General features: G+C 39.2%; 1 protein-coding gene across 4 annotated transcripts in view; it reads left to right on the top strand.

Annotated features, from left to right (window-relative positions):
• LOC148862179 (imidazoleglycerol-phosphate dehydratase 1, chloroplastic-like) overlaps positions 1-17,227 on the top strand; it is a 43,184-nt gene that overhangs the window by 13,285 nt on the left and 12,672 nt on the right. For all 4 annotated transcript variants that reach the window (XM_088984282.1, XM_088984286.1, XM_088984284.1 and 1 more), the window contains exons 5-6: positions 8,401-8,475; positions 13,894-13,956. In XM_088984282.1, coding sequence (XP_088840408.1) covers positions 8,401-8,475; positions 13,894-13,956 — 138 coding nt within the window. The remainder of the gene's footprint in view (positions 1-8,400; positions 8,476-13,893; positions 13,957-17,227) is intronic.

The following is a 17,227-nucleotide window of genomic DNA, read 5'->3' as shown; positions in this document are numbered from 1 at the left end:
GCCTGGTGATTGATAGATTCACAAAAAGGCTAGCCTCTTGGAAGAAAAACTACCTATCTTTGGGTGGTAGGATAACTCTGATAAAGTCAACCTTGGCAAACCTTCCGGTTTACTTTCTGTCTGTGTTTAGAATTCTTGAGGGAGTGTGTAGAATTTTGGAGAATTTAATGAGGGATTTCTTATGGGAACCAAGAGAGGAGAAAAGGGACCACAGAGTTAGGTGGGACTTGGTTACAAAAGCCAAAAGTGATGGTGGTCTGGGTGTGGGTAACTTAAAGAAGAAGAATGAAGCTCTTTTGGGGAAATGGTTAGTTGAAAAACAGCCCTAGAAGTATGGGACTGTGCAAGAATACCAGAAAAACAAACAAGAGAAGATTAGAGAATGAGAGAGAGAGAGAGAGCTGCGACAAGGAAGGTTAGAGAATGAGAGGTTCAAACCAAATCTCCCTCCAACACTCTAATACACTTTTATTAAGTTAATCTTTGAGTAATTACAAGAGAGGTCCTTGGTTGGATAAGAAATTACAAAAAAAAGCATATAAGAGTATGGGCCCAGTATAAGGCTCATTACAGAAAAAAAACATAAAGATAACATAGAGTAACAGCCTATGGGCCATTCGGCCCATCTTCTCTACACTCCCCCTCAAGCTGAGCATAGATGTTAATCATGCCTAGCTTGCTAGTGTTATGTTGAAGCCTTGCCTTGGGAATACCCTTGGTGAGAAAATCTGCCAATCGTCCTTCAGAAGTAATGAATGGAAGACACACTTCACCCGAAGAGACTCTTTCTCGAATAGAGTGTCTATCAACCTCAATATGTTTAGTTCTATCATGTTGTACGGGGTTGTGGGCAATGTTGATGGCAACCTGATTATCACAGTACAACATCATCGACTTGTCATAATCAATCCTGAGTCCTTCCATCAATGACCTTAGCCACAACAATTCAGAGACTCCATGTGCCATGGCCCTATATTCTACTTCTACTGAGGATCAGGCCACAACTGATTGTTTCTTGCTCCTCCAGGAGACAACATTACCAGCCACTAGGCTGCAATACCCTGAAGTAGATATTTTGTCATCAATATTTCCAGCCCAGTCAGCATCAGTATAGGCTTCAAGTTTTAGATGTCCATGCTTGGTAAACATAATCCCTTTTCCTGGAGAGCCTTTCAAATAACACAAAACTCGTTCTGCAGCTGCCATATGAGTATCTCGAGGGGCATGCATGTACTGGCTAATACAACTGACAACATATGCAATATTTGGCTGAGTCATGCACAGGTACAGGAGCTTCCCAAGAAGTCTCTGAAAGACCCCTTTGTCTTTCAACAATGTCCTATCTGAAGCAGAAAGTTTGTGACTCATATCAATAGGAGTTGCAGTTGGTCTAGCACCCATCTTCCCAGTTTTAGAGAGCAAGTCAAGGACATACTTCCTTTGGGAGATAAGAATCCCATCCTTGGATCTAGCAACTTCTATGCCAAGGAAGTATCTCAACTCCCCCAGATCCTTAATCTCAAATTCTGTACGAAGGAAAGACTTAAGAGCACGAATTCCTGAGGCATCATCACCAATCACAACAATGTCATCAACATACACAATGGGATATACTACCATAGATTCACTTCTCTTCACAAAAAGAGTATGATCTGACTGTGTCTGAGTATAGCCAAATTTAACAAGTGCTGTTCTAAATTTCTCAAACCATGCTCTAGGAGACTGTTTGAGGCCATAAAGAGATTTCTTCAATTTGCATACCTTTCCTTGCATATCACTTCTACACATTCCTAGAGGGAGAAACATATAGACCTCCTCATGTAAGTCACCATTCAGAAACGCATTCTTTACATCCAACTGATAAAGGGGCCAATCAAAGTGAGCTGCCAGAGATAAGAGAACCCTCACAGATGTCATCTTAGCAACAGGAGCAAAGGTCTCCAGGTAATCAATTCCATACGTCTGTGTGTAGCCTTTGGCAACCAGTCTAGCCTTATACCTCGCAATAGTCCCATCAACTTGGCATTTAATGGCAAAGACCCACTTGCAACCAACTGGATCCTTCCCTTCAGGCAAATCCACCACTTCCCAAGTATCATTTTTGTGTAGGGCATCCATTTTGGATTTCATGGCATCTCTCCATTCTGGAATCTCAAGAGCTTCTGATACAGACCTAGGAATATGGTTAGAAGCAACTGAAGAGAAAACAAAGTATGAAGGAGAAAGTATATCATAAGAAAGGTGTTTGGAAATGCAGTGTGCAGTGCACTTCCGTTTTCTTTTCCTAACAACAATAGGAACATCAAGATCCAGGAAAGATGGTTCCAAAGAGGTTAAAACAACACCTATTGTCTCATCTATGATTGGAAGTGTATGAGGCTCATCTGTTGTAAGGGAAACAATCTGCTCATTCCTGGACCTTTGCCTTTGATACACCTTGGCATTGTGGGTAGGATGAAGAGGTAAAGAGATAGGAGTACTAGGACAAGAAGAATGAAGTGACTGGTCCTCCCTTGATTCATTTGGTGAGGACACAAGCTCATCAAGAGACTAAACTGGAACAGGGAGAGGAGGAGCAACCACTTGTGACAAACTCTCCCCCTGTTGACAACGTCCTTCCTGAGAGGACCCATAGAAAGGAGAAAGTTCATCAAAGGTAACATCCATTGAGACATATCGAGTGCCAGTCTTTGGATCAAAACAACAGTAACCCTTTTGTGTGGGGGAATAACCAAGGAAGATGCATTTATGGGTTTTTGGTTCAAACTTATATCTCCGGGTACTTGGAATGTGAACATAACAAGTGCAACCAAACACATGGAGAGGAATCGGGAAGAGATCCTTGTCTGGATGAAGAAGACTGAAGGGGGATTTAAACCCTAGAACCCTGGAAGGCATACGGTTTATGTGATAGGTAGTAGTGAGAACAACATCATCCCAAAATCTTGTGGGAACATGTGAGGCAAACAAAAGGCTCCTTGCAACTTCAACAATATGCCTATTTTTTCTTTCAGCAACTCCATTCTATTCAGAGGTTCTAACACAGGAACTTTGATGAATAACTCCCATGTCAGAGAGATACAAGGATAAACTCTTCTCAAAATACTCTTTTGCATTGTCAGATCTGAAAATCTTAATTCTGGTATCAAACTGAGTTAAAACAAATTCATGAAATTGCCTTACAAGTCTTGAAACTTCTTCACGAGATTTCATTAGGTATATCCAAGTGAATCTAAAAAAATCATCAATAAACAGGATGAAATATCTGTAGCCCCCCATAGAAGATAAGTGGTAAGGTCCCCACACATCAGAGTGAACAATATTAAAAGGAAAAGAGGATCTTTTATTGCTCTAAGGGTAATTGTTTCTACAATGCTTTGATAACTGACAATACTCACAATTAAGACTAGACACACTGACTCCCTTAAACAATTTAGGAAATAGATGACTTAAAGCAGAAAACGGCAAATGACCCAAACGATAATGACTCAACATGATTCGACTAATAGACTCTGACAAGGTAGATCCAAAGGCAGTATTCTTAGGATGATCAAGGCATTGTCCAGGAGTGTCAAGCAAGTATATTACATTCGCTTCATGGCCACTCTCAATCACCTTCCGAGACTCCAGATCCTGAAAAACACAGTGAGAGGGAAAAAAGGTTACACAACAATTCAATGACTTGGTTAAGCTACTTATAGATAACAAATTGGTATTTAATCTAGGTACATGAAGGGTGGAAGATAGGAGTAAGGAGTCCGTAGCCTTGACAGTTCCCTTGCCAGAAATAGAGGTAAGAGAGTCATTGGCCAAGGTGATTTTGTCATGACCAGGAAGCAAATCATATGAAACAAACAAAGTGGAAAGGTTGGTCATGTGATCAGAAGCACCTGAGTCTATGATCCAAGGGGTCTTAGGATTACCTGAGGTGGCTGCATGGTTAGCAGAAGCTCTTATACATGAGTGAGCAAATGCAGTGGTGGCTGAATTTCCTGAAGGGTTGGATGATGAAGTCACTCCTTCAAGATGGCTGATCATCTTTCCAAACTTTTCATACTCAACTTTCATGGCTGCCAACTGTGCACAGGCAGACTCAACTTCAGCATCTGTACCCGTGGCTACATTTGCACTCCCTATCTTCCTACTATCAATTTTCTTCTGGAATCGAACAAGAACAAGCCAGTGATGTAATTTCCAGCACTTGTCCTTGGTGTGCTTTGACTTCTTGCAATATTCACAGACAACATCCTTCTTTCCAGTGCCACTAGGAGCCCCTATAACTCCTTTGGGTTTAACCCCCATATTTGCAAATGCATTAGTGCCAACTCCTTGAACTTGTACCTGTTTTCTGCTTTCTTCACTGCTGACTAAGGCATATGCTTGTGATAATGAGACACTTTCCTTGGACAGAATATTTTGTTTTGTGATGTCATATTCAGGGTTTAGCCCAGTTAGGAACTCAAAAGCCCTGTTCCTTTCAACTAATTTTCTGTAGGTTTCTGCATCATTGGGAGTATCCCATGTCACAGCCTCTATCAGATCAATTTCTTGTCACAGAGATTTCAAGGTTGAGAAATAAGCCACAAGGGATTTCTTCCCCTGTCTTAGATTCTTCACATCACTCCTTAGTTTATAGGCTCTGGCTACATTCAGTTTCTGGGAGTAGGTTTCTGCAACACTATCCTAGATTTTCTTAGCCGAGTTCATCTAGAGATAATGTTGACTAATCTGTGGCTGCATTGAATTCATGAGCCACCTAATCACGGTATAATTCTCTTGCACCCATTTCTCATAAGAGGCATCATCCTCTAGGGGAGTTTTCTTGCTCCCAGAGATAAACCCCCACTTTCTTCTACTATAAATATGAATTTTTACGGATTGTGACCAGGCCAAATAGTTGGTTCCATCTAGTTTAACTGTGGTTACAGCCAACAAAGAATCAGTTGGGTTTCCCAAAGTATGTCCATATTCAGCTGTACTCTTGCTCTCAATATCTAAGAAGTCCATTATGTAAAAAACTTCAATTAGGGTTTTGACAAGCCTCTACTAATGTTATGATTTGATGAACTCAGACTGAGTTGAATCGGCAACAAACACAGCAACTCACAAACTCAGTTCAGTCCTGACAGCCGTGAGAACCAAGTTTGGTGGCAGCTCTTTCAAGAAGAAAAAGGCCTGATTCAGCCTTCAAGAAACAACCAGTAGACCTCCAAACACTATGTATTCTTGGTTACCAACAATAATTTCCCAAAGAGAGCAAAAATACAGTCCACAGTACTTAAGAGGCCTTTTTACAAACACTATGTATGCAGCAGTCAACACCCCACTGTTAACTACTAGGAATCACTTCAAGAGCACTCCGTATAGGTCCAAGAAGTAGCTGAACTGAAGTAGAGACTCGTACCACTGAGTCTAAACAAGTTTTGGCCACTTGGTAGTCCAACAAGATAAGAAAATAACCCAAAAATCTCTGAGTTAAATCAGTCCAGCATCAGCCGAACAATAGAGCAAATATAGAGGGGTTTCGAGTACTTTAACAGCTCCCCAAATCAGAAAAATAACCCAGCAATAACTCAGCAATAATTGAAGCAACTTACAGTTGTATGAATCTCTGATTTGGGCTTCAAATCAGGCCGGACAATCCTTCTCTCTGATTTTCCTGGTCACTGAACTATTCTCCAAGTGAATAGAGTCTTGGCCACCCTCCAATGACCTCCAAGAATCAGGCGAATGAGTCTAAACTTCCAGCCCTAGAACACCCTCATGTAGTCGGCTAGACTATAACCACATGAGAGCCACGCCAAGCTCAGGCCTGCTCTGATACCAAGTTGAAAAACAGCCCTAGAAGTATGGGATTGTGCAAGAAAACCAGAAAAACAAACAAGAGAAGATTAGAGAATGAGAGAGAGAGAGTTGCAGCAAGGAGGGTTAGAGAATGAGAGGTTCGAACTAAACCTCCCTCTAACACTCTAATACACTTTTATTAAGTTAATCTTTGAGTAATTACAAGAGAGGTCCTTGGTTGGACAAGAAATTATAAAAAAGAGCATAGAAGAGTATGGGCCTAGAATAAGGCCCATTACAGAGAAGAACATAAAGATAACATAGAGTAATAGCCTATGGGCCATTCGGCCCATCTTCTCCACAGGTTATGGAGATTGAATAAAGAAAGGGAGAATTTGTGGGCTAAAATAATCCTAATATTCATGGGCAAGAGGTAGACGACTGGGACACGGGGATCTCATCTAGGGCTACAAGGGCGTCTCCTTGGAAGTCTATTCATGCCATCCTTATTTTCTTCCTTTTATCAGGTATGACCTTTGTTCTGGTATGTCTGTGAGTTTCTGGGGACATATTTGGGTGGGAGACATTCCTTTGGAAGAGCAGTTTCCCTCTCAAGGTTTAAAAATGAGCCTGTAGCTACCTTTCTTACTTTGCCTGATTCTGCAGTTAATTGGAATCTAGGTTTTAGAAGGGCTCTTAGAGATTCTGAATTGGATTCCATCTCTAACTTGCTTAAGATTCTGGAGGAGGTAGTTATTGACCCCTCTAGAGTTGACAGTAGGGTGTGGTCTCTTGTTTCGTCGGGTATTTTCTCTTGCTCTTCTTTTTTCAAAAAATTAACATAGTCCAGTCTAATCCTTGGTTCTCCTCTCCCAGTCTCAGAAGTTTGGGGTAGACCTATCCCTCCCAGAGTAGGTGCCTTTTGCTGGGAAGCTATCCTAGAAAAGTGTAACACTTGTGACTTACTTCAAAAGAAAAGGCCTAATTGGTGTTTATCCCCGCACTGGTGCATTTTATGCAAGAAGAATGGTGAGGACTGTTATCACTTATTAGTTTCTTGCCCTTTGTTTCAAATATCTGGTGTTGGCTTTTCTCTCTTTTTGGTTGCAGATGGTTTCCCCCTCCAAGTATGCAGAGCTTATTTAGTACTACATCAGTGAGGGGTTTTAAAAAGAGAGGTAAACTCTTGTGCAGATGTGCTAGGGCAGCTGTTTGCTGGAGTGTGTGGAAGGAAAGAAATCAAAGAACTTTTCATGAGAAAGAAAAAAGCAGGGAAGCCATTATTGAATTAGTATATATTAGGGTGGTTCATTGGGTCAAGTCTATGAAGATATTTGAAGGTTGTTCAGCAGGAGACATCATTCGAAAGTGGGAAGAAGTGGCTCGGTCTGCTCCTTTGACTTCTTCTCCCAATCCAGCTTGGACTCCACTAGCTTCAGGATACATTAAATTGAACTTTGATGGTAGCAGTGAAGGAAATCCAGGTCCTTCTGGTATATGTGGAGTGTTCCGGGATGAAGAAGGTCAAATTATTGCCATGTTCTCAGCACCTATAGGCTGGGGGGATTCATTGAGAGCTGAAATTTTGGCAGCTTTGGAAGGGATCAAAAGAGCCAAGCAGTTGAACATCAGAAATTTGTTGGTGGAAGGAGATTCAAGGCTGACAGTTAACTGGTTGCTGGGGGAAGATTCTAGTCTATGGAAGTTCTCAAATGAAAAAAAAAAGAAAATCAACCAGATTACTCGAAACATGCAAATTCAGGTTCAGTGGGCCAAGAGGTGTGCCAATTCTTTGGCAGATTTTTTGGCCAAACAAGGGGTGGGAAGAGCAAATCTTTTTTGGGCTGTGTTGTAATATGTTCCTTATTGTTAGGGAGGGTTAAGTGTTTTTACCCCTCCCTTTATACTGTATCTTTCTTTAATATTTTCTAATAAAAGTTACTGTCATTGATAAAAAAAAAGATAAGATCAAGAACATACCACATACAATATATACCTAGTGATGAATAAAACAGTTGTGGGGAGTTTCCGAGGTTAAAAATCTCAAATAGCAGGATAATGCCATTGAAATACATTCTAGTAGCATTTGTAAATTTTATTATGGGCTGCCATAGTGTTTGGCATGTACTTTATGCAAAAGATCCACCCCCTCCAGGACTTTAATGTGTTTTTTTTTTTTTTTTTTTTTTTTGAGAAAAGGTAGTGTAGAATTTCATTAAAAAAAATATCCATGCACAACTAGAGGTTGTACAATGGGAAATTTCAAAAACACCCAGTGCCCAAGTAGTCCCATAAAAAAATCCTTGCCTGTTTACAAAAGGATTATCATATTACAAAAAAGGAATCCAAACTTTTCCTTTGGAAGTTTTATGAAACACCATCCATGAGTGAAGTTTTCCTACTATCTCCTGCACCACAGGCTTTGCTGTAATTGCTTTTATACCCTTAAGATTGTATATTTTCTTTGCATGTAGAAGTAGGGGTGTGCTCCTTGCCATTTTCTACTATGTTCCTTGGAAGCTCTAATTTATCATGAACTATATTGATTGTGTTGATCTGTTTACATCCATCTTCCAACTTGAACCTTTCGCTTATATAAAATCACTTTCTCTTCAGGATTTATCTGGTCGACCTCATTTGAGTTATGATTTACAAATACCCACTGAAAGAGTTGGAACATATGATACCCAGGTACTTGTCTTCATCTTGTGTTTACCTGCACATGAACACTTTGCTTCTGTTGAATTGACCACTTTCAATGCAAGTGGAGTGTATAAAATGGTATATGATGCTTAGTAAAAGATGAGATTGTTTCTTTAACAGTTTGCAGTCTATCAAGTTTATTGTCCCCCCACTGTCTTTATATTACCTTCTAGTGTTCAAATTTTCCTTTCCTGCCATATTTGTTTTGATGCCTTAGCTTTAAAGGCATCCACTTCTTTTTCTTTTTTCTATGTTGCCTAATTGTTTTTATATCTAAGAAGGAATGATGTTTGAAAAATTTTCTATTTTTGCATGTCTACAAATAAAGTAACTATTCCGTTTGGAGTTGGACATGTTGTACATATTGCATCTGTTAAATTATGGCTTCTTTCTTGTTATATTGATCGTTGTCATTGCTTTCTTGTCTATGTTACATTCTGAGTGAATTATTTTAGTTTGGGCAACTTTTTGTTTGGGGTTGAGAGTCTCCTTGTACTTTCTTTTAGAGGGTAGTTTGATGTAGTGTTTTAAAAGGCATGGGAAGCATACACACCTCTAGGCAAGGCTGGAGGCGCCCCCAAAACGCCCTGAAGCGTATGCCAGAGGCATTGACACCTTTGAGGTTTCATGAGGTGTGCTAGAGGCGTACGCCTCATGTGCCTCAAGCAGACCTCATATAGAAAGACAATAAAAAAAGAAAAAAGAAAGAAAAAAGAAGAAAAAGGAAAGGACAGGAAAGGAAAAAGAAGGGGAAAAGAAAAATGAGATCCTTCTTCCTCTTCTTCCTCCTCATCCCCCTCCTCTTAAGGAGGCTTACGCCTCTTATGTTATGAACTACGCATCATGCCTCTAGGTACTGGAATGCCTTGTGTCATGCCTCTATGTTGTAAAATATTGAATTGATGGGTTCACAATGGCTTTTTATCAGGGCTGTTCGGACATTTTGAAAGATGATCTTTTGCAGGTTTTTGAGGAGTTTTACAAGAGAGGAATTATCAATCCGGGTGTGAACTCCACATTTATAGCCTTAATTCCTAAAAGGAAAGATGCTTCCCACCCGAAAGATTTTAGGCCAATTAGCTTGGTTAATAGTTTGTATAAGATCATTGCAAAAGTATTGTCTTTGAGGCTGAAGAAGGTTTTGCCAGATATCATTCCACACTACCAAGGAGCTTTTGTGAATGGAAGACAAATTACTGATCAGATTTTAATTGCTAATGAAAGTGTGGAAAACTTTAAGAGGGATAAGAAGAAGGGAGTGGTTTGTAAGTTGAACTTGGAAAAGGCTTATGACTTGCTGGACTAGGAATTTCTGAGGAAAGTTTTGACTAAATTTGGGTTCGGGGCTAGATGGTGTAAGTGGATCATGGGTTGTGTCCGGAATTGTCATTACTCAGTGCTAGTGAATGGGACAATGGTAGACTTCTTGCCAGCCAGTAGGGGTATAAGACAAGGATACCCCCTTTCTCCTTTCTTGTTCATTCTAATTGCAGAGGTTTTGGGGAAATTGATTCACAGAGCTGATTCTAGGGGGCTCGTTAGAGGCTGGAGAGTTGGGAGTGCGGAAACCCCTCTTACTCACTTGCAGTTTGTTGACGACACGATTCTGTTTTGTGAAGGAGGTAATGTGAGCTTTATTAGGAATTTGAAGTCGATGATACAACTGTTTGAGCAAATATCCAACTTGAAAGTTAGCATTGGGAAAAGTTGTGTTGTGGGGGTGAATTTGGAGGAGGGAGAGATCAGGAAGAGTGCTGAAGTGTTGGGGTGTGAAGTCTCGGGATGGCCTTTGAACTACTTAGGGTTGCCTTTAGGGGATAATCCCATGAGAGAGAGCTTTTGGAACCCGATGGTGGAAAGGTTCGAAAAAAGACTGGTGTCATGGAAAAAGAACTACCTCTCTCTTGGTGGGAGAATTACTCTTATTAAGGCCATGCTTGCTAATTTACTTATCTTTTTCCTGTCGGTGTTTAAAATCCCAGTGAAGGTTGCTAATAGATTGGAGAAGTTAATGAGAGATTTCCTGTGGGAACCGGGAGAGGAAAATAGGGATTATAGAGTGAGCTGGGAGATAGTTTGTAGGAGTAAGACTTGTGGTGGTTTGGGGCTTGGAGTATTAGTTGATCTGTTGGGAAAGTGGTTGTGGAGATTCCCCTTGGAGAAGGAGAAGCTTTGGGCTAGAATAGTGGCAAGTATTCATGGGCTGGAGCATAATGGATGGAACGCTGGAATCAGAGCTAGGACCACAAGCAATTCTCCTTGGAAAGTCATTCATGCCCTGCTACCAGTTTTCTCCCCTAATATCAGGTATGATTTGAATTCCGGTAACTCCATAAAATTTTGGGAACAAACCTGGGCGGGGAGTGCCCCTCTAAAGGATCAGTTTCCTTCTTTGTTTGCTCTTTCTGATTTGAAAAACGAGCCAATCTCGTCTTTTACCACCCCGTCCTCTTCCATTTCTGGGATTGGGTGGAACTTGGGTCTAAGAAGGGATTTAAGGGACTCAGACTTTAACACTATTTTGAGCCTTATTGCAATTCTTGATAACGTTGTCTTAGACCCCACTAGGGCGGATTCTAGAATTTGGACACCTTCTCCCAATGGCATTTTTTCTTGTACTTCTTTCTTCAAAGTCTTAAGTCAGTCCACCAGTCCTACCTTCCTTCCTTTTTCTGTTGATGAGGTTTGGTGTAGAGCAATACCTCCTAGGGTTGGTAGTTTTTGTTGGGAAGCCTATCTGGAAAGAATCAACACTAGTGATTTACTCCAAAAGAAGAGACCCAATACTTGTTTGTCACCTCAGTGGTGTGTTCTTTGTAAAGCGGATGGGGAGACTAGTTTTCACCTACTGGTGTCTTGCCATTTTGCGAGATTAATTTGGGAATGGGCTTTGTCCCTTTTTGGTTGCATTTGGAACCCCCCATTAGACTTGCAAGGCCTTTTTTCCCCTTCTTTTTTCAGGTGGCAGATAAAAAGGGGAAGGACAATGTGGAGAGGACTAAGGGCTGCAGTGTGTTGGACACTTTGGGAAGAAATAAACTCTAGGATATTCTCAGAAGCTCAGAGAGGAGCAACAGATCTGAGGGCTATCATACAAATTAGGGCGGTACAGTGGCTGAAATCTTTGGAGCTTTTCACACTGTGGATGACTTGTTGAGGAAGTGGGGTGAAATTGCAAGTTGCACACAAACTAAGTCAGTAATGTGTGTGTGGCTTGGACCCCTCCACCTAGTGGTTTCGTGAAACTAAACTTTGATGGGTGTAGTAGGGGAAATCCGAGACAATCAGGGATTGGGGGTGTTTTTAGGGATGAAAATGGGGTCATTTCTGCCATGTTCTCAGGCCCAATTGGAGTGGGTGACTCCTTTAGAGCTGAGATCTTTGCAGTTATGGAAGGAGTCCAAAAAGATAAGGAGTTGGACATCAGGAAACTCTTAATTGAAGGGGATTCAGAGGTGGTGATAGGGTGGCTGCTTAAAGATCACAATGGTTTATGGAAGTACAATAATGAGAGGAGGAAATTCAAGTGGCTGGTGCGGGAGATGGAAGTTAAGATACGTTGGGTTAAAAGATCGGCTAATTCCCTAGCTGACGGTTTAGCTAAACAAGGAGCAGAAAGGGACTCACTTTTTTGGGCCAAGCTGTGACTGTAGTGTGTTTTCTTTCTTTCGTTCTTTTCTTTTTCTTTTTTTCCTTTTCTTGAGGTTCTTTGTTGCTCTTGGAAGATAAGCGTGTTTGTCTTCCTTTTGTAAATCTTCTATTGATGAATTAATGAAAGTGTTATTGATAAAAAAAAAGGAGGGTTGCACATGGGGAGACATCCAAAGATGTACAAGATATGAGCAACAGCTCTTCCCTTGCAAAATGGAGGAAAACATTAGCTGTGAAAAGAGCTAAAAGGGCCATTATACAGTGTTGGTCCTGCCTATTCAGGGTCTTGGGAAGTGTAGACTGGCTACAGCTCTAACCTTTGGCAGTTTTTGTGCAAAATTGCCGCTCTCAGACTTAAACCCATGCTCACCTGTTATCCTGAGATTTACCATTGCACCAAGAAATGGCCAAACAAAGAGTTGTTACTTAAAAAAATGGATTTTATGGTTAGTGTGGTTTGTCTCTTTATGCACAATCCCAGAATGTCTTGTATTGCAAGCAATGAGTAGAATTTGTGTTACTTCAAGGATTGCTTTGGTAAGGGGATATTATATTTTAAACATGATCATCTTGAGGTGGAAGCTTACACAGATTTCAATGGGGCTTGTTCCATTGATGATAGGAGGTCTACTTCAGGCTATTGTACTACTTTTGGAGGAAATTTAGTCTCCTGGAGAAGTAAAAAGTAGTCTATTGTGGTCCGGTCTAGTGCAGAAGCTGAATATAAAGCTACGACTTATAGAATTACTATGGTTGAAAAGCTTATTGGCAGAGATTGGAGCACAGTTTGATACACCTCTGATGTTGTACTTTGACAACTAGGCAAGTAGAGATATTGCTTGTAATCTAGTTTGGCATGATTGCACAAAACATATTAGGTGGATAAATATTTTATCAGAGGAAAAATTGCTAGTGGAAAGATATGCTTACCATTTATTGAAATCTAGAGACCAGCTGGCTGATTGTCTCACCAAAGGTGTACCTTGACCTAAAATAGAAGACAATGTTGGCAATCTGGGCATGGTTGGCATCTATGCTTGGCTTAAGAGGGAGTGTTGAGCTGATTGTATATCATTACATTCATCTTATGGTTGGGGCACCTAATGAGGGGTATACTTGTAATTATAACTCTCTTATATAAATACTAATCATTGGGAGTGTGAGAACCAAGACTCATTTTCACCCTATTTTGAAAATTTTCTTCTCTTCTTCCCTCTTCCTTTCTTCTTTGTCTTCTTTTCTCTCTCTCTCTCTCACATCTAGCTAGACAATTATTTTGAGTTACTGAACAACTGATTTCATCCTTAGGGGCTGGTAGGTGGTGGTGAGCCTTGATCATTATAGACACCACATTATCCAATATTGATTTTCAGTCAAAAAGGGAAGGATTAGGATTAACTTGGTCGGTTGTTCCTTGGGTAACCATGAATCAATGGTGTAGGCAGGAGGTTTTTGGGATCATGATCGGAAAACTCTTAGGAGCTTCTCTCGGTTGATTGGAGAAGGCAATTCGGTAAGACTAAAATTTTTTATACTATTATAAGGTCTCAAGTTGACTTTTTCAGATTGGAGTGTTTTGATGGTTTGAAGCCTTATGTTCTTATGTTGATCATATGCATACTGCATCATAGAACCTGATGCTCTTATGTTGATCTTTCTTGTTTTTGTTTTTTGTTTTTTGTTTTTTTTTTTTGTTTTTACCTAAGCCTTTGGTTTTACTAATCTCTATGGTTTTGAAAATTTTGCTTTATGCAGCTAGTGGAGCATTTTTTTCAATCATTGGTGAATACATCTGGTATGACACTTCACATCCGACAGGTAAACTCAATTCTTGTAATAAAGGGAAATATAACTATTGATAAACAAAATAATGAAGGGAAATAAATGAAGTACATATTAGGTCTTCTTTTGTACTTTGGAAAATGAGAACCCATATAATATATCCAAGGTTCAAAGTAACAATATGAATATGATACACCCCGTATTGGACGTATTGTATCGTATCTTTAGGTGCCTGATACACCTGTTTACAGGTGTTTTCAGGAACCCTTTTTTTATTAAATAATATATATATATATATATAAGCAGTCTTAAAACTGAAATTTGAAAAAAAACTAAAAAAATAAAAGGCATGTGGTTCAAAGTGCTGATACATAGGGGTGTATCGATACTTTGACCCATGAATATATCAACGAAAGAATTCCATCTTGTATGCTCTTTTAGCTCCATACTAAGTTAATGTGTTAATCTGAAAATGAATCCTGTCTCCTAGTTTCGTCTTGGCACGTTGACAACTATGTTTAGCACCCAGCCTTGTCTTTGTTCCTTTAGGTTTATGCAAGAGCCTGGTTATGTGTACCTACACCCTAATCACATGTTTTGACCAAATCACATGTTTTTTTTTTTGGTTTATAAAGCTGTGTTGGTGTTTATTGTTGTCATCCTTTTTGCTTGTTGCATGCATTTATGTCGGGAAGCATGAAAAATAATGTTCAATTTAATGGTTAAGAGTTAAGATGAGTGAATATAAGAGAAATGAAAAGAAAAAAGTTTGAGTGAATCACAATGGATTTGGTGTTGTCCACTTTTTATTTATATTAGGATATCTAATGATAGATGGTTTTACAACTCCACCTACATGAGCTTGTCTTATGCCACCAGTCCCAAGCTTTGACAAAGAAGGGTTGTGTTAGGTTGGCAGCCGGTATTAAAACTTTTTCCAAACTCCTATAGTCCTGGATCCTGAATTCTCTTTTCATGCTCATGTTAGGGTGTTCCTTGAAAGCAACACATTACACCTTAACCCAAGTGTGGTGAGAAATGGACAAGGGCATGGTAGGGCGTTCCTTGGAAGTGATGAATTACAGCTACACTTGGTTGTGGTGAGAAATGATTATGGTATAGCGGAGAAGTAAATGATAGAAATTGTATTAAAAGGATTGGACATAGAACAATGTTAATTAGACTTATTTTAGGTGAGGAAATCATTAACATAATTAGTGTTTATGTACCTCAAATGGGTTTAGAAGAAAACATTAAAAGACAATTTGGGATAACTTAGAAGGATATAATTAGTCCAAGAAATGAAGTGTAGGATATGATTAATCCAAGAAATTCTAATTAAAGAGAAGATTTTTATAGGAGGGGATCTGAATTGGCATGTGGGGAAATGAAGTGTAGGATATGATATGGTGCATATGAGGGATCTAGTTTTGGGTTGAGAGGAATGAAATGAGGGAGATAACTCTAGAATTTGCAATAGGTTATGATGTGGCAATAGTAAACACATTTTGAAAAGAAGGATGGGCATTAAATAACTTTTAAAAGTTGATCAAGTACAAGTAAAATAGATTTTTATTCTTATTAGGTGAACAAAATGGATGATGCATAAGGATTGCAAAGTTATTCCAAAGAAAAAGTTAACCACAACCTAGATTAATGGTGGTAGATGTGTGCATTAGAAAATGGACAATAGGTGTCCAAGAATTAGGTGGGCAAACCTAAAAGGAGAAAAAACTAGCAGAATTTAGTGACAAGTTTAAACATGCAATTAGGGAAGTGGTAAAGATTGCAAAAGAGGTTGAGGCTGAATTTAAGTGGGTCCGAAGGAGTGCAAATGGGTTAGCTGATTATCTAGCAAAACAAGGGGCATTGAGACAACAACTATTTTGGGCTGCTTTGTAATGAGGGACAGAAAAGAGTGTTTAAATGGGATCATCAATCCCATCACCAAGTTGTATAAACTATTCCCAATCTGAAATTTAAATAAAACTCATGCTTACTGATAAAAAAAGGAGAAATAAAAAAAAAAATTAGTGACAAGCTTATAGCAAAAGGAAAATGGAATTTTGGATGAAAAGACTAATGATGTATGGCTTGAAATGGTTAACTGTTTAAGAAAGTAGCGAAGGAACAGAGTTGGGATTGAAAATTTGAAGCTGGTTGTTAACTTTTTTGAGAGAATGCCTAACTCGAGAGTTGAGAGTGGGGGGTCGGCCTTTAAAATATTTAGGGTTACCTCTAGGCGATAACCCTAGATCAGTTAGTTTTTGGACTCCAGTGGTGGAATGAATTGAGAAGAATTAGCGAGGTGGAAAAGGAATTATATCTCTTTGGGTGGGAGACTTACTTTGATTATTCCACTTTTGCAAACTTCCCAGTCTACTTCATGTAATTTTTTAGGATGGCTCAGGTTGTTGTGAAAAGAACTGAAAAACTGATGAGGAACCTTTTGTGGGAACCAAGAGAATGGAAGAAAGATCATTTGGTGAGATGGGAGAAGGTGACCAAGAAGAAGGAGAAGGGGGTTTGGGAATTGACATTGTGAGTATGAAAAACTTGGTTCTCTTAAACAAGTGGCTTTGGCACTTTCCTGAGGAAAATGAGAAACTGTGGCAGAAAGTTGTAGCTAGTATTCATGGGCTGTTAAGAAATGGATGGGATGCTGGTTGTCTGCACAGAACTACCCCTATTGCACCTTGGAAAATGTATACATGATATCCTTCTCCTTTTACTTAATCATGTGAAGTATGATTTGGCATTAACAATGTTTTAAAAGCGCAAGGGATAATTTGCACCTAAGGCGCAAGGCGCAAGGCGAGGCGTGCGCTTTTTTAAGCAAGGCGCAAAATTACAAAAAAAAAGCTAAAAAAGTTAAAAAGTCAGAAAATTCAAAAAAATGCCAAAAATAAAAAAAATGCAAACAATTCAAAAGAATAATAAACATAATATTAATAAAAAATATAAACTTAAAATTTAAAATAAATGTTTTAAAATATAAAATTAAAATACATAAGCATAACATGTAAAGCGTTTTCAAATGAAAATTTAAAAATAAAAGCAAATATTTAAATCATTTCTTCTTTAATTGCATTGCTTCAAGTAGCTAATGTGATATAAAGCATATTGCATTCTTGATTCTATGAGTCGCCTTTGTACCATGCCCCTCGAGGCAAGCCCAAACAAGTCTATGTTAGGGTCTGAAATTCTTATTTCTCACATAAAAAATAATGATTTTATAACTTTCATTGCCTTTTTAGAAGATATTTTATTGCAATGAATGAGTGAACAACATTAGCAAATAGGGGTT

The sequence above is a fragment of the Nelumbo lutea genome, chromosome 4 (genome assembly GCF_056320005.1).
Source record: "Nelumbo lutea isolate HS-2025 chromosome 4, American lotus-T2T, whole genome shotgun sequence".
Lineage (NCBI taxonomy): Eukaryota > Viridiplantae > Streptophyta > Magnoliopsida > Proteales > Nelumbonaceae > Nelumbo > Nelumbo lutea.
Note: the sequence above shows the minus strand (reverse complement) of the source record. Positions and strands in the feature narration are given on the sequence as shown.